Source organism: Diabrotica virgifera, chromosome 5 (assembly GCF_917563875.1).
Source record: "Diabrotica virgifera virgifera chromosome 5, PGI_DIABVI_V3a".
NCBI classification, from domain to species: Eukaryota; Metazoa; Arthropoda; class Insecta; order Coleoptera; family Chrysomelidae; genus Diabrotica; species Diabrotica virgifera.
This window is the reverse complement of record NC_065447.1, coordinates 196,069,111-196,087,984: the sequence shown is the minus strand read 5'-3', so window position 1 is coordinate 196,087,984 and position 18,874 is coordinate 196,069,111. Positions and strand designations below refer to the sequence as shown.

Genomic DNA, 18,874 nt, shown 5'->3' with positions numbered 1-18,874 from the left:
TCGCTTTTTTTTGTGAAATTTTTAACTCACCCATTTCGTTACGCCCCGCTCAAATCGTCAGATTTTTGAAATATACACTCTTTTGCATGGACTTAACTTACCTTATCTTAATCTGACAATTTCGAGTATTTTTAAGGATAGATTTTTTTTTCGGGTCCCCCTTAACGAACTCCCCTGTGTTAAGAGCCAATATATGGTAGAGGTACATCTGCAGGGCACCAGGTTTCTACCAATATGATAATCTGACGGGCTCGAGTAACTGCAAAAATCCCCGCTTGGGCTCCCCTACCATTAAAACATAAAATATTCTATATAAACTGGATTTTTCCCTATCTGAGTCTTTAGAGCGAAGCTTTCCCATGATTTGAGATGCAGTTATTACCGAGATATCATCTACCTCTGGAAAGACGAAGATGTTCCAGTTTCCTCTGTACTGTCTCATAAATTTTAGTTCATACGCGTTTTTTAATGGATCTTTAACTTGGGCAACAAATTATTTTTTTATTTTATCATTAGTTAGTTGAACTAATATAAAATCTTCGGCAAACACATTTTTCGTTGTAACTGCAGTAAGCTGGTTTGTTTGCAAAATTTCAACATCTTCATCACTGAAGTATTCCGTGTCACTGGAATCTTCGCACAAGTGGGCGTCACCAACATCATGGTCTTCGGAGTCAGAAAATTCTGGAACAGCAATTTTTCGTTTTACTGCAACTTTTTTTTTAACTATTTTGCCTTCTGTTGTTCTTTTTCTGCCTTCAGGTCAGCAAGGTAAGGCGAAGATGTTATTACCGTTGTAGATCCTTTTTTTCTTTCCGTTCTCAGAGCAGTTTTAGGAGCTACTTTAAGGACAGGCATTATATCTCTTGGGGATATCGCTTGGCTAAAATTGGCTAAATTTGGCATTTGGTATGGAGTTCGTTAGCTACCGAAACATTTTGCAGTTGATAATGTGACGAGCTAGAGGGTTTATGGATAGTCTATATATCTCTTGATGGCACCAAGTTGTCTAAAATGTTTGAATTTTTGACAGCGCCTTGAACTTCATTAGATGTTGAACGAGTTTGTTTTATTTGTGAAGTATGTCCATAAAATTTATTAGTGGATAGTGGAGGTAGATTTTCATTTATTCTGATTTTCTGACTAACCGTACTGAAACTACCAGCCCAAACGTGATCATGTGATCATTTTTGGGTGCATTACAGCGGTCGGCAACATCTGCATTATCACAAGTGATATTTTCTACACCGCCATTGTCATTATTTTGAGTTAAAAGAGGACGGTCAGTAACCTCTTCAACCGCAAATGCCATATCTGGGAAAATGTTGTTATCATAAGGACAAATTCCCGTTTTTTAAAAACCGGATAAAGCGTTTTCAAGTGTTGCAGCTCTCATATATGCTTGACCAAATATTTCGCTCACATCATGTATCGTCACTAATCTTTACCAGGATTATTTCTTAGCCAATTCTGAACACCCTGGCTGTAATATGAACTCAACGGAAACATAAACGCAACATCAAGAGGCTGCAAACGTTGAGACGTGTGTGGGGGAATTGTGATAATGTGAACGTTATTTTTCTTGCCATTAAAATCAAATCTAAATTTTTAACATGTGTTGAATGACCGTCACAAATAAGTAACACTTGGTCTTCTTCTGTTGGCTTAGCATATTTTATAAATGTGTGAACCATGTTGGTGCAAAAATATCACTTTGCATCCAACCTGAAGGATGAGGAACTACTATACTTTTAGGTGATAGACTCCTTGAGAAGTTGGGATTATTTTTTACACGAGGGAATATCAGCAGAGGTGGTATATATTGACCTGCTGCATTAAAACAAATTTCTGCAGTGATGAGTGTACCTCGCTCTGCTCTACCGACCTGTTTTTTTCCTTTAAGAGATAACACTTTGGATTGTCTATTTGGAACTGTACTAATTCCGGTTTCGTCACAGTTATAAATTCTACTGGGAGAAAATTTGTAAGTGTCCATAAGATGTTTTAAAAGATCAAAAAAGTTCTTGACATTTACTTTATTAAATGCAGATGCTCGGGCTGCAGATGTTGCCTTCGGTGTTCGAAGAGATAAGTTATGGTGTCTTTGCATAAATTTGGAAACCCAGTTTCTTCCTGCTAGTTGTTTTTCTTGAGAAAAAGTGTGCGGAATATTATTTCTTTCAGCATATTGATAGGCAAGGTGCCTAAAATTCTGAATCGTTAAACCAAACAAATGTCGTTCTATGTCAAGTACATGCTCATTTAATTCGTTTTCCTGTTTTGGCCTAAATACTGTTCTAAATCTACCCAGCCCTCTCTTTGCTGCGAGGTCAGATGTTCTATCTAGTTTCAGTCTTCGGAATAACGTTGCTGGTGGCACATTAAACTGTGTAGCAGCTGCTTTATATTTTAATGTTCCCTCCCGAACAGCATCAATAGCATTTTTCATCGATTCCTCTAACCAAAACTGTTGATTGCTTTTACGAACATACGTTCTAACCATTTTACCTTAAGAGCAGCCAAAGTCCGAAAATTGAATTTTTTAAGTTTCTTGGGTTATGATTGAAAATTATTCTCTGGAATCTTCTCTTTCCAACGGTATATAACACATTATAGTAGAAAATATCCATGGTTACAAAATTATTTGTCTTTTAAACGTCTGCGCTCAACTTGCAGTGTACTACTTTTGATGTCAAATATCTCTGGATCCTTAAATGATAGAAGGTCCAAATTTTTACCGTAGTTCTAGATAGATAGTATCAAGTCCCGCGTAAAGTTTTATTGAAAAATGTACAAAAACAAGTAAAATAAAATCTAAACTTTCTTGGGTTTTTTAAGAGTATTTTAAAAAAATTTAAAATAAATGTTTCTTTTACTGTAACTTTACAAAAATCTACGCAGGACTAAACAATATATCTAGTTTCAAAATAAAGAAAAAATTAGGTCTCTAAGTGCTTTGGTTACAGAGCTATGTGACATAATGTTAATATTGTCTAAATGGGACTTCGGGTGCCCTTAAAGAGAAAATTCTCAACATTAAAAGTGTACTTACTCCATCAAACAACTAATTTATAATATATCTATAGTAGTTTTTTTATCCGGTTTAATTTTAGGCCATACAAGAATTAGTAAAATAATCTCGGATAATTATTAAACCGAGATTTACAAATCCCGACTAAATATAGTTTCTAACCTTCAACCTTCAATAAACACATTCTACAAATCTACCTACTACAAAACAATAGTGGGGATAAAGTGAACCTAGGATCACTTTGGCCCTTGTGAAAAACTTCACTTTACCCCACACTGGTACTTTTTTGACATTTGCTGTTAATGTGAAACTGTCATTACATATCATCTTCGTTTTCTTGCAAAACTATCTCTAATTAGATGCCTAACATAATAGATTAACAACGTTTGAAGGTAATAATAACTATTTGAGTTATACATTAGATTACACACTTACCAGATTAGATTTTTACCACAATAAAATAAAAATTTCTTCCACAACTTAGCAGCTTTCGTCAAACGTGTTCTCGTCCTAAACACACTGTTACCAACTTCTTCTTCTTCTTCTTCTTCTTCTTCTTCTTCTTCTTCTTCTTCTTCTTCTTCTTCTTCTTTTTATATAGATATTACTCTGTCTGTTTTTCAATGTGCCTCCAGTAAGTTGTCATTCCATCTTTTTCGTGGTCTTCCCACTGATCGTCTTCCTATTGGTGAACCGCCTCTCGCCGTCCTTACTACTCTATTTGCTGTCATTCGGCTTATGTGGTCGTTCCATTCTACTCTTCTGCTTTTTACCCAGTTATTAATGTTGTCCACCTTGCATCTCCTTCGTATATCTGCACTTCTAGCTCTATCCCACAGCGTCTTACCACTGTTACCAACTTAAATATATTAAATTTACGTTTGAAACTATATTACTGGCGCGAATAATTTAAACTTTAATATTTAAAAAGATAGTTTACTTTGCCCCAACGGTTCACTTTGCCCCAAATTCCCCTAATAATTTTTTTCGGAAACTGAGAAAACTAATAAGTATTTTTGAAAAATTTAAACGCAGAATGAAAGATTACTTTATTACCGAGGGGAGAGTCCCTTAGAATGAATAAAAAGTCTCTTTTGAATGAGATATTTGAAACTAAAAATCACACTTAATTTTCTCTTAGCTTTTCACCCCTGTAACTTATTAAAATAAACCTTATAGAAGTTTTAAGGGACTTTTGGCCCATGGCAATAACGTAATCTTTCATTCTTCTTTTAAATTTTTCAAAAATAACGTATGGTCCTAAAGTTTTGGGAAAAATTTCAAAAGCATATAACTCTGACCACAATAATCTTATATTTTTATTAAATTATTCAACAATTTAACTTAACTATCCTTATTATAAATCAAAATGCAAATGACAGACAAGGGATCATTATTTTCGATTTGCCTAATAATTCCCCTGACACGTTGCATCATCCTTTGGACGACCTCGGCGTCAATTTCTCTAATTTTTGTATATATGCGGCGTCTTAACTGTTCCTGATTTTGTGCTTCCCATCCGTTATTATAGACTTTCCGACTTAATATTGCCCAGAACTCTTCAATTGGACGAGCCTGAGGTAGGTTGGGGGGATTGTCTGCTTTCGGTACAAAGGTAATGTTGTTAGTTTCGTACCAGTCCCTTGTGATCCTCGCGTAATGACATGAAGCAAGATCTGGCCAAAAGACTATTTGATCATTTGCATGATGTGTGTTCACAAACTGAAGCAATTTAGAGAGACATCTTTGAATATAAATATCTGCGTTTAAGGCTTCGCCTCGAACAACCAAAATTTTGTCCTCAAATTTTTTCTTACTTTTGAATTTTATTTCATCAGGTACATTTTCGTAATCGTTCGTGTAAAACCCATCGTTACCCTTCATCTCAGAGTTGGACAAAGTAAAATATTTTTCATCGTCCATCACGATCAACTTGTTGACGAAATTCACTCGCCTTAACGCGCGGCAACATCTCGGAATTCTCTCTAATTGATCCTCTGTGTATTTTGGAGCTTTCCTTCTTGTCCGGTAGATAATATTGTTACTCGATAGGGTCCTGTATACTGTAGTCTTTCCAACATGAAATCTTCTGGCCAGTTTTCGCTGTGAGACCCCAATTTTGTTCTTAGCTGCTTCAATCAGTCTTGCATCTCTTATATGGTTCAAAATCCGCGGTCGGCCACTTTTACGCAAGTTAACACATGGTATCCCTTCTTCACATTCTCTGATTGTGCGATAAATTGTCGATTTGCTTATGTTTTGATCTCGATAAATATTAACAATATCTCGTTTCGACATTCGCCAAATCATATTATAAACACCTCGACGAATATCAATTTTATAAGACATTTTGCAGAACACAAACCAAAATATTCTGCTTTGTTTATTAAATGTCAATAACTGATGACATTTCAATTCCATGGCCTTCTTTGTTAAATGCATTTTGCTTCTCAATGAGACCAGGTGAAATTTTTCCCAAAACTTTAGGAACATACGTTACATATTAGTATTCTCAGGATTCGAAAAAAAAATTAATCCCACATAAATAGCATTGAAGCCGAAAGTTTGTACCAAACAGAAATTTTCACTTCAATGTAAAAGTTTTTTAGTTATTATTTTATTTCCAACAAACAAAACCAACATTTTGTCCGTTCCGAACAAAGAGCTTTTTCAATTTCATAGTGATTATTAATCAACACTTCCACCAACATCAGGAAAATAAAAAGAGCCATTAAAGCTGTAAATCGAATTAATGAACACCTCCAGCCGAAAGCGCAGTTCAATTTTCCACCTTAACTATGCTAGATCGTAAATTTGATATAATCTAACCGAAATTGATCAACAAGCAGTCGAGCAAATTTAATTCTTACGTTCCTTTCAAAATAGTAGAAACAGGTCTAATACATTGGTAATAGATCAAACTCCCTGATACAAACTCAAAGAGTTCAATAAGGCCATAAAGGAAACGGTCCCCCTTTCCGAGCAACTCGGAGATTTGCTGGGTAAAGGACGAATATCTGTTGCGGCGTTGCCAAGTTATTTTGAAATTTTCCCGTAAAATTGATATAATGTTTAAACGTGTAGTTTTATATATTATTATGTCTTATATTTTATTAAAATATATTATAGAACAGCGGAAAACACACGAAATAAAGTCAAACATGAATCACTAAGCTAAACCAGCAAATAAATAGGACAAGTGAAAATAATGCATGGCATGTAAGAAGGTAATAAGAATACTAAAATAAAACAAAAACCATTGAAGTCATAAGAAAACAGTAGGTGAATGACCAAAAAGATATATTTCAACTGGAAGACAAAAATGAAAAAATAGTTTTAAATACAGAAATTGCATACGAATTCTACAAATAAATAATTGTTCTGAAGCTATTTTCTTGTGGTATCTAAAATTAGTTTATTTTGACGGTTCGATTTTCAGTTAGGAAATCGTTCACCAAAATAAAACATTAATAAATTAAACAAATTTTTATTTGGTGACTTGGTAAAAAATTCTTTGAATAATTTAATTTTATCTGACTCATTCATATTGACAAATCGGACATACACATCCCAGAGAACGGCAGTTCTCGCCAGTGGCGCACAACCCCCGTACATGCGACACTATACGTACACGAAATTTTCGATTTTCTAAATCTGACTGAATTGAAAATTGGGCCAAATGCCATCTTAAATTATACGAAAAGACTCGCCAATCCATATGTCAACCATCTATTTTGGTCCAAGGGTGTGGATTTTGTGGCCCTTCCCATTTAGGGTGTGTTTTTCGTTCTCGTTCCCAAAAATCCCAAAAAGTTTGAAAATACATGTCCGACTTTTGCAGCATCTGATAGTACTGATCATTACCTTTCCAAGGCATGTTTGATTTTTAAAATCGGTTATACCATTCAAAAGTTACCGAGCTAAGAAATTTTATTCAATTTCTATTTAAAAAGGGGAAAATGTTTGTATGCAGGTATGTGGTTATGTGTATATGTTTGTGGAAGAGTTACAGCTATCTGAATTTTTTTTCTGTGTTTCAAGAGGGGGTCAGGGCCGACTCTGAACCGGTGTAGTTTGTGACTTTCGACCACCCATAAGCCAGCTGTAGGACTGGGTAGGTACAAAACGGCATATTTTTTGGGCATATATCTTAGATTCAAGGCAAGACAGGAAAACCGCAAATACCCCAAATCAATAGCGTTGAGTTAAGATTTCCATTGGTGAATAAGCGGTTAGGATCAGACATATACACGGCTCAGTATAGCCGAAAAACTAAAAAACCAAACTTTGAAAATTTTGGTTTTTCGACAATTACTCAAAATTTCAACCTACGAATTGCGCCAATAACTGAGGGTTTGTAGGAGAAACGCGTCTAACAGTATATACCTCATATTTGGGAAAATTCAATTTTTTAAGTTATAGGCTTTATAAGTGTGATCAAATTTATTTCCTATGGGAAAAACGGTTATTCAAGCTCAATAATTACTGTAATATCTTCAGTTATCATACTTGCCCTTGGATGCATCAGATACTACTTGTCAATACTTTTCAAACCCATGTTTAGTGATCAAAAGCCGTTTCGAAGGTATCAAGCTCTAAAGTATAATCCATTTGACCATTATCGCCGAAATGGTTTATGTAGTTGTAAGTTGTAATGGTTACGACGCTTAATTTAATAAGGCAATCCGAGTTCATTTACCGGCCATCCCAATATTTTTTTCAATCTATCTCGAATGGAAAATACATCTAGTGTACATTCGATTGACACCAGATCATTTGAGAGATAATGCTAGAAAGGCGACCATTTGGATGGAATGGATGGAAATATGCTTTATTGTCATGAAAAATTGTACAATTTTATCGACAAAGCTTATAAAAAGTCAAGAAAACAAAACAATAACAATCCAATTTACTAAAATTACATAAATCGTCAATATAGGTATTTACAATAATAATAATAATAAAGTTAAACAGAAATAATCAATTGCCAAATTTTAAATAAATTGCAAATGCATAGTCTACCTAGTAATTAATAAGTTTAAAAGTTAAGCTGCTGCATATGACACCCAAATATAGACAAAACAAAAATCATAATAAAAATACTACTTGTGCAAAGGGTACTGTAATTTCTTAGTTATTGATTAAGAAAATCTTCTACTGAATAATATGGTCTTTCAGATAGGTAGGCTTTTGTCAGTTTACGGAATTTGGGGAAAGATGCTGAAGATTTAAGTTGTAGAGGGAGATGGTTGTAAAGTTTTTTTGCGGAATATAATATAGATTTCTTTACTAACTCAGAGGACGGGGTCGGCAAATAGACGTCAAACGTAGAATTTCTCGTGAAGTAGTCATGATTAGGTCTCGGTGGAAAGACATGTAGATGTTTACGAATTAAGCAAACGGTTGCTAAAATATACAAAGATGGAAGGGTTAAAATTCCGTGATCTTTAAAGTAACTTCTGCAATGTGTTGTTCTTCTGAGGCCAAACAGATACCTAATTGCTCGTTTTTGTAATTTGAAAATAACATCGAATTGGGCAGCTGTACCAGAACCCCTAAAAGGAAGACCATAACGAAGATGTGACTCGAACAAAGAAAAATATGTTATTTTGGAAGATGCTAAATTGAGTTCATTCGAAACAGATCTTATAGCATAGCAAGCTGAGGATAGTTTCTTCCTTAACAAATCGATATGGTGGGACCATTTAAGGTTGCTGTCTAAAAAAATACCAAGAAATTTTACAGAATCAACGGTACTGATCTGGTTGTTATTAAGACGTAAGGGCTGAAGAGCTCCTTTATAAGACAATGCTACTGTTTTATCTACGTTAAACGAGAGTAAATTAGAGTCAGACCAGGTTTTTATTGTAAGTAGATCTGCAGTAGATGTTGCAATATTTGAGTTGCTCCAAGTGATACTGGTATCATCAGCAAAAAGAAAGATTTTTCCATCGATTTTTAAACTAGTGATGTCATTAATAAAGATAAGGAAAAGTAGAGGACCCAATAGAGGACCCAATACTGAATCTTGAGGTACCCCACATACAATGTTTTTGAGACTAGAGTCCGTATCATTTGCTCTAACCAGTTGTTTCCTATCATACAAGTAAGATTGGAACCAATCTAAAGAAATACCTCGAATTCCGTAGAAATTTAGTTTTTTTTATCAAAATGTTATGATTTACACAAACAAAAGCTTTGGCGTAGTCACAAAAAACGGTGGCAGTGTGAAGATTATTGTTCAGTGCTTGATAAACCTCATGTAGTACAGAGAAGATGGCATCAGTGGTGCATTTATTATTTAAAAAGCCGAACTGATTTTGTGATAAAATGTTGTTTTCAACTAGAAAGGACATAAGTCGGGCTTTTATGAGTCTCTCAATAATTTTGGAGAGTACCGGTAGTAGTGCAATAGGTCTATAATTGCAGGTATTAGATATTTCACCACCCTTATGAAGAGGAATAATGATGGCTGTCTTCAGGCACTCTGGAAATATACCTTTCTCAAAGGAATCATTAATTAGTGAGATGAGGACTTTTAACACATTTTCTGGGAGATTAGAAAAAATTTTTATCGATAGACCATCAGTACTACAGGAAGATTTGCTTTTGATACTATTGATTTTTTGGATCAGTTCAGATTTATCGACTGGTTTTATAAAGAATGAATTCGAGACCTTTCTTAAATTAGGGAGATAGGCAATGGGATCTTGTTGCGGCAAAATAGTTTATGTAATATTTTTACTCACATTAACAAAGTATTCATTTAGATTTTCAGGGTCTGGAAGGGAAATTGTTTGAGCAGTGTGGGTTTTATTTCGAAGATCGTTTATTATGGACCAAGTTTCTTTGGCAACAATTTTTGAGCTTCCCAGACGGTTTTGGTAGTAGTCTTTTTTAGCTGAAAAACGCTTAACGTGAACGGTATTTATAACGCTTAACGTGAAATCGAGGAATATTACATTCAACTTCATACATTTATCAATGTGGATTTAACCATAAATAATAAGCAAGTGGAAAGAGTTACGTCCTACAAATATTTAGGGGTTTGGTTCACTTATACTAATGACCAGACAAGAGAAATTAAGAGGCTTATCGAAATAGCGAGACAATCATTTATCAAAATGAAGAAGTTCCTATGCTGCCGGGACATAAGTTTGAAATTAAGAACGAGAATGTTAATGTGCTACGTACTGTACTGTTGTACGGCATGGAAGCTTGGACACTGAAAAAGATAAACATAAAAACATTGAGGCATTCGAGATGTGGTGCTACAAGAGAATGTGGAAAATACTATGGACAGATAGAGGGACAAATCAAAATGTTTTGCTGAAGATGGGGAAGGAATGTGAAGTCGTAAAAACAATACAAACGAGAAAACTGGAATATCTAGGCCACATAATGAGAGGCGAAAAGTACTCCCTGCTAAGGCTCATAATCCAAGAAAGAATCTCGGGAAAAAGAAATGTGGGATGTAGAAGAATTTCCTGGTTGCGAAATTTAAGGGAATGGTACGGATGCAATTCAATACAATTATTCAGAGCTGCAGCCAACAAAGTTAAAATTGCTGTGATGACGGTAATACAAGAAAAAGAAGTTATATTTTAGTGTTTGAAATATTAATAAAATAAGGTATTTAATGTATTTAAAACGATGTACATTACAAATAAACATTGATTTTTACGAACACACTTTTACAATTTTAATCTGGCGGCCCTTGCCGTTTTTTGTTTTACAGAAAATCTAAAAAATGTCTCGAATAAATGGTACTTACTTTTTTATGAGGTATTCAAATATGTAATAAAAATGGGGGTTCCTATTTAAGATTTTAAAGTTACCCCCACCCCACCTCCATGGGATGATGTGGTGGGTCGTGTTTTGTGTTATTCGATAGGTTTTTGAAAAATATTAAACCCGTGTTTTTGTTTTTTTTTTTATTTGGAAGTGCATTTCTCGAGATATTAGACCGTTTCTATAATTTACCTAGGGTATCAGGATAAATATTTTTTCCGATTATAGCGCCATCTATAGAGAAATCGAAAAAAGACAAGAATAAAATTTACTTATTTTTGTGTAAGCAATCCGAATCTGCAATAAAAAATGTGGGTTCCTCTTTAAGATTTTAAAGCTACCCCCACCAAGCTCCAGGGTGTGGAGAGGGGTGTCATGTTTGATGTCATTCGATAGATTTTTGAAAAATATTGGAAACGTTTTTTTCAATTTTTTGATCCGATGTATATTTCGCGAGATATTCGACCGTCTGGCTACTTTTGGGACACCCATATAATTGAATTAACAAAAACACCAATAATTTTTGTTCACGTTGTTTAGTTGAACTCATGTAAGGTGAAAGATTTGACAATTTAGTCATTTTTATCTTTTCGGTGTGCGTGTACTTTAGACTGTTTTCAGATAATTTTATAAATCAATACTCTCAATTCACTCTCAATGCATTTTTTCCAATCGGGCCTAAAGAATAACTTTAAAAAGTTATGCAAAATATACCGATCTAGAACAAAAAATATAGCGTATAGACATAAATATATCTATATAGTCATACGTTTATACATAGATTTTCATGAGATTAATTTAGAATGGGCAGCTCAATGCCAGTTTTAGAAGCTTGACTAGATAGCTGGGAAAGGAGCTAGTAAAAAGGCATCCAAAAAATTGTTGAAAACTTTGGAGGGTCCGCAACTGCCAAGAAAAATTAGAAGACTAATTTCTGAACGGCTAAAACTAAAACTAAAGATAAATTACCGATCACAGGTCAACGAAAAGATGCCAAGGTTAAGGAAAGATTCAGACCAGAAATTTGTATGTGCAGACCTGAAACGTCTGGTCTGAACATGCAAAAAATATCAGTACTGAATGTTACAATATTAGCTATTATTTTCTTTTCTCATATTATTTTTGATTATTGTATAACGTTTCTTGAAAAATAAAAGATTTTTTGTAAAAAGGAAACCATTTTTTACTGCATAAAAGCAAAATCAATGGCGTAGCTAGCCCCACAGGAGGCCCATATCAAGGTTTGTTGCGGGGCCCTTTTCGACGACTGATGTGGGATAGTGCTAAAAAAATGTTAAAAAAAAGAATCAAAAACGTGTGTTTAGAATAAAATAGAAATATGCTTTATTGTCACTGAAAATTTTACAATTTTATGGACAAAGAAAGCTTACAAAGAGTCGAAAACAAAAACAATAATAAATACAGTTTACTAAAATTACATAAATCGTCAATAATATTACAAAATAAAAGATAATGAAATAAAACAAAACAATACAGGATGTTTCATTAATAATTGGAAATCTTTTAACTGTATATTCCTGGGCCAAAAATATTAAGGTATAACCCAAATCACCTACTCCGAAAAAACTTCAAGGGAGCTTGAGTTCTGTGAAGATGGTGTCTTTTAATTAGTTTTTTTTTAAAATACATCTAGAACGCTAGATGCTAGAACTTTTTAAATACATTTTCCAGAGATAGATTGATTTGATAATTTGCGAATTTCTAGTACAGGTCATATGTGTCCTTTTTGGATAGGGCAGCGGTTATTTTATCATATAAATTTTTTGTCTCAAACTTTTATTTTTGACAAATAATGCAATGTCAAAAAGACAAAGGTTAAAGACAAAAAAAGTTATGCGATAAAAAAATAACCATTACCCTAGAAATTTATGGAATTGATTTATCTCTGGAAGATAAATAGGCGTATCAGTTTTCGTTTCTCTAAATGGAAGCATTCTGGAAGTATTTAAAAAAACTAATTACAAGACGCCTTCTTCAAAGAGCTCTATCTCCCCTAGAAAGTATATTCGGACTAGGTGATTTGGGTTAAATCTTAATATTTTGAGCCCAGGAATCTACAGTTAAAATATTTACAATTAATAATGGAACACACCCCGTATATTGCAAAATTTAAATAAATTACTTAACCTTAGGGACTAATAAGTTCTGCGTATAACACCCAAATATACAGTCCAAAAAATGAAAGAATACCCATGAACGATCACATCAATCACTTATTTTGTATTTGCTAACAAAAGTTTGTTGTTTATAGAAAAAGACAGCAAATACAAAATAAGTGATTGATATGATCGTTCATATGGGTATTCTTTCATTTTTCCGACTGTAGATATAAATCATAAACCTAAGAAAACCTAATATACCAAAGTCGAAAAATAGATTTGAATTGTTGAGATCCATTATTTGAAAATATATTCAGTTTTTTCAAGCCAAGAGTGATTGGACATTGAAAATAAGCGTAACAAATTATTATAACAATCTTACGATGCGAGCGGCCGGCAAATAGATATACCTATTTATAGATAAAGAACCGATTACACGAAAATATACGCAAACAATACACACGCTTTCATGTATTCAAACATAACGCGATTACAAAAATGGCAATTTGGCATTATACTTTATATAATGTCTCACACACAGCCAAAGGTGAATAGACAATAAACAGTAGCTTGAAAACAAAAAAAGCTCTGTTGTTATGGAATAAAGGCAAACGGTAAAAAATAGATAGGTACCTGTACATAAATATAGTTTATATATAGATAAAGAATCCATTATACAAATATGTCGATATCCAAACCATATACACTGTTTCAAAGCGTTTTAATAGTAAAATAATTGTAGAATATTTTGTGGAATTTTTTAAAATGGATTTTTGTTTCGACATGCCGCGCTGGGGCCCCTGAATGGTGCCCGTGAGACGCCATGCGAGCTCTTAGGCCGCTTACAGATGAACCACTTTTTGAAGTCGAAGTCGGCAGCAAAAAGTCGAGCGCTTGTGGTTGTCTGTCTCTACTTGAAGCCGTGGTTTAACAAGAATACAAAACGCATTTTCTTTTCACACAGACGTTTTCTCGACTGCATTACAGCTTCTGTCACCTGTGTGAAAAGGAAATTTAGTAATGCGTTTTGCATTGTTGTTAAATGATAACGTCAAGTAGCGACAGACAACCACAAACCCTCGACTTTTTGCTGCCAACTTCGACTTCAAAAAGTAGTTCGTTTGCAGGCGGCCTTATCTAAAGGCCATACGAGTACGTAAAGGTTAATAAATCTGTCATCTACTTTGTTTCCTATTGTATCTTGCAGGCCCGGCCCTAGGGATTTTGCCGCACTGGGCAAGATCGGCAACCACCGCCCCCCTTGGTAGACTAATGATATGCCATATTACCACAGAGCAAAGGAAAATCAAATTACGGATTTGATTTGCCAAACAGCTTGCCTCATGAGGAACTGTTTTATCGTTGTTTTTATCGACGGTGATTTCTATAAGAGCATCGTAGATTTCTTCAATTTATAGTTTCGCAGTTTGTAGTTTCATTGAAACCACAAAGGTTTCAATGTCAGGCTAGAAATATGATTTCAACGATGAATAGATGCTGCAAAAAGTTGTCAATTTTTGTCACTAAGGAAATGAGAGAAACTGCAAACTGTGAGGATTTATCAGCATCATTTACGACTAAGTTGAGTGAATGACTAGAACATGGGATAAAAAATGCTCTAGGATTCATTTTCAAAATTCTGTTTTGAACTCCTAAGTTCTTCCCTTTTATGTTTGCCCCATTGTCATACCCTTGTTTTCTCATATCTTCCAAACGTATTCCCAGTTCATTCAGTTGTTGCAAAATAACTTCTCTTATCCCAAGCCAGTGGTTTCCAGTACAGGCACAAATGCAAAAAAATGTTCTGCAATTTTAACACTTTGCGAACAGGAACCTAAATTAATAAAAAAATAGTCATCTGTTCTACCCCAGAAATATTAGCTGTACAATATAAAATTATGCTATAATACTGCTCTGATTTCAAAAAGTTTAAAATTTTATTTTTGAAGGAGCTGAAGTAGATCAAGTAGTAGCTTGTTATTACCATTCGTTGTTCTCCTAACGTGCTCTTGTAGAACATAATCCGTTTTTCCAAAGAACTCAACAAGCTTTAAAAATTTACCATTGTATTGATGAAGCAGTTTATCAGAATCGCCCCTCAATGAAAGATTGTGCTAAGAACTGCATTATTAATATGAGTCGTTTTATTACATTTTTTCAATGGCGAATTTAGAACTTTTTTTGTGTTTCTTCGTCTATGGTATTGCCCGATTCTAGTCTAATTGTTTGTTCTACCCATTGTCGCTGTGACTGTAGATGAGCTGGAGACTTAGGCTAAGGCTCCACGCTCCACGGGTGACAAATTTACGCTAGCAGTAGCCGTAAAACGAACTTAAGGTTCCGCGGAACGGAATAGGAATAACCGAACTGAACCGGCCACAGGACTTGTGCGTAGTCGATTCAGTTCGGCTATTCCTATTCCGTTCCGCGGAACCCTAAGTTCGTTTTACGGCTACCGCTAGCGTAAATTTATCGCCCGTGGAGCCTTAGCCTTAGCGTGGCTGGACAAAGCTTCAGCCATATGTTTTAAAATAATTATCCATTTTCAGTAAATTTAATTTTGACATGAGAAAATATTTTACAGAAAAAACAATATATACACAGAATTGTTTGTCAGAATAAATTAACGACTTTCTCTCAACATTTTCACCATTGCACATTTTGTAACTGTAGTAGTTAGTTGTAAATCTATGATATGTTTTCTGTTATGATCTGTTATATTGCCGCCTCTAACTTTGCAGCCCTGGGCAGCCGCCCAGCTCGCTCACCCCCGGGGGCGGGCCTGGTATCTTGTTTATACGACGTTTTCACCTTCTATTATAGTGTATTCAAAGTATGCAAAAAGTGTTTTTATTTTACTCTCAATTAATATTTATTTCATGTATTTAATATTCTTCGATCTATACGTTTATTTGACTGTAATATTAATTTCAAATGATTGTGTAAATTCCGTGATTTGTTTCAATTCGCAATCGACACGTACTCCGTTTGATTAAAATCAAGACGTTGCTGGACAAAGACGTTAATTGTAAATATAAATTCTAGAGATCCAACCGGAAATCCAATCGAGGTTTCCGTATCTTTATCTTAATGGTAATTTCGTACTTTTATGAAATACTTCGAAAAACGTATTGATTAAATGTAACTGCATTGCTTTTCTTGTAAACAGATAATCGTGGATTATCCAGTTCCCATCGCGGTGTAAGCAAAATGTTTGGCCTGAATGAGTCTACAACAGATGAAATACAAACAAGGGAGACAGGGTAACAAACCAATACAAACAGAGAAAAAGAAAACCCAAAGATGTTTTGGATCTTTTAAACAATCTAAAAAAACAACCAGATCTCCAAAGTAAGATGACGTTTCTAACAAAAAAATGCTAATGCAAATGATGAGTATGTTGAAGAATCTTAAAGAGGATGCGGAAGAAATAAGAAAACAACAAAAAGCACAAGAGAAGAAAATAAAGGAAATTTCTGAAAAAATAAAAGGAAATGGCACCTGGGTAGAGTGCCTCTACCCAGGTGTTCAGATGAAGATACGGTTAATCTGAAATACGTATTACTGTACTGTAATCAAATCTGAACCATCTTTTCTTTTAGTTAAAATAAAAGAACTCAAAAACGAACAAAGCTAAAAATAAATAAGCAATATCAGCAATTAAGAATATCAATAAAAAAATGGTGCAAGAAATTAATAGTCTACGAAAAGAAATAATGAATTTCAATGAAAGAATTTAAAAACTTGAAAGCGATAAAAAAGGAATACATTTTTGGAAAAATCAAGTAAAACCGTAAAGTAATTAAGTATCGAACTGAGGACTCCAAACATTTTTTGGAGTATGAAGTTCAAGATTTTTCCAAAGGCACTGAATAGAAATTTAATGCACGTGGTATTTTTTAAAAGGTAGTTGAACAACCTTTAAAATGAGGTATCACTCAATCCCAATTTCCATTAAAGATTTGGAGAGTTGTGCCCGATCCCTTTAGAAGATTTGAGGTAATTTAGTTGAAAACTGGCCTAAAAAATGTCCCACTCACAAATAAATTTGACGTGTTTCTGCATATTTTTAGATTTTTAATAGGGACCGAATTATAGAGGGAGGTACTTTTTCAATTTGATACACTGTATGCATTTGGGTTTCATGAATATTCTTTGTCTCTCGAAGGAAAGACAAAGTGGCGCCCTTTTTGGCAAATTATTTTTAACTTGTTTTTTTCGCTTTATTTATTCAGTATTTCTAGTTTAGTTCTAGTAGCTATCGTCTTATATTTATTTTTTTTTCTCCAATTTTATTTTTGTTTTTGTGCTAGTAAGAATGATCCAAGGAACCACCCCCCATCTCTTCCGATTATGAGCAACGCGGCCTCATTCTTCGTGTAAGCTACATAAAATCTACACATAGCGCCCAGTGTGCTACAGCAGTTAGCACTAGTTCTTCTGCCATTGAGCCCAATTTCTAAAACCCAGGACAAAATATTGCCCTACTCTCTCTTTCTTGTCGTTTCCCCATTACTGAGGATCGTGATTTCTTCCAATATTCCTTACAATGTTTTTCCATTGGTCTCTATCTTCAGCTGCTCTAAGAGCTTCGCAGAATGAGTTTCCAGCTGAATTCTTTATTTGGTCAGACCATCTTTTTGGTGATCGTCCTCTTGATCTTCTCCCCGGAACGTTTCAAGAAATAATTAATCTCTCCAAACTGTCGTCACCTCTGCGAACCACGTGACCAAAGAATTGCAGAATTCGTTGCAGATATATTAATTGTAGACAGCCTTATTTTAATATTGAGTTTGTTTAGAATGAAAACGTTTGTCCTATGAGCTGGCCAAGGTATGCGCAGCACCACATCTCAAAGGCATCAATTGTTTGGCGCTCGAATGCGCGAAAAGTTCAAGTCTCTGCTCCGTATAGAAATATTGAGAATACGAAGGCATTCACCAGTCTCATCTTGATATTTTGAGAGATAGATCTGTCCAAACTTTAGTTAGGCGATCCATCGCATTTTTTTCCATACCAATACGTCTCTGAACTTCTGCTTCACAGTTACTCTCGTTAGTTATACTAGACCCGAGATAGATAAAGGTGTTTACTATCTGGTATTCCTGCAACATGTTAGTCAGTTGAATAGTGTCGAATCTGTCGACCACCATTATTTTTGTCTTAGCTTTATTGATTTTCAGACCAACTTTATTGCTTTCGTACGCAACTCTTCGCAGAAGATCAAACATTTCTTGCTCATTTGCTGCTATATGTCTAGTGTCATCAGAAAATCTTAAATTGGAGATTTTCCTACCAGCTACTGTTACTCCACCGGCCCATCCTTGTCACCTGACATGTTCACCATAAATGTTAAATAAGTCAGGTGACAACACGCATCCTTGTCTAACACCTCTCTCGGTCTTGAATTGGTTTGAGAACTTCTGATCTAGTCGTACTGTCGCTATATTGGACTCGTACAGATTTTTAAGTGTGACCAGGTGCATTGGTGCGCCCATTTCTATTAAAATTGACCACAGAGTTATCCAGCTTACACAATCAAATGCCTTTTGGTAGTCAACGAAGCATATAATCATAGGTACTTGAAATTCTCTAGACTTTTCAATGAGTTGTCTCAGGTTCAGGATTTACTCCCTTGTACCATTACCCTTTACAAACCCCGCTTGTTCCTGATGTATTTGTTACTGTAGATAGGTTTTAATTATATTTTTGATGATATGCAACAAGATTTTACTAGCATGGGTTATTAGTGACAGTGTGCAGTAGTTTTCACATCTGGTAGTAGTTTTGTGTAGCGGGATATAAATTGAGGTACACCAGTCAGATGGCCATTTTCCTGAATTCCAAACAGCGACACAGATAGAATGGATGATATGCCTGGGGATTTATTTCTCTTTAGTGATTTATTTGCATCTTTGACTTCAGCGAGTAA

The 18,874-nt window shown here is 34.7% G+C and overlaps 1 protein-coding gene across 1 annotated transcript; it reads right to left on the bottom strand.

Annotated features, from left to right (window-relative positions):
- Positions 1 to 4,375: 4,375 nt before the first annotated feature.
- LOC126885559 (uncharacterized) lies at positions 4,376 to 5,329 on the bottom strand. The gene has a single exon (XM_050652145.1). It carries the CDS (start codon positions 5,327 to 5,329, stop codon positions 4,376 to 4,378), a length of 954 nt encoding a protein of 317 aa, XP_050508102.1.
- Between the last annotated feature and the right edge of the window lie 13,545 nt (positions 5,330 to 18,874).

Excerpts from the sequence above, each read along its gene's own strand:
- LOC126885559 (XM_050652145.1), bottom strand. The coding sequence starts at position 5,329 with ATGTCGAAACGAGATATTGTTAATATTTATCGAGATCAAAACATAAGC.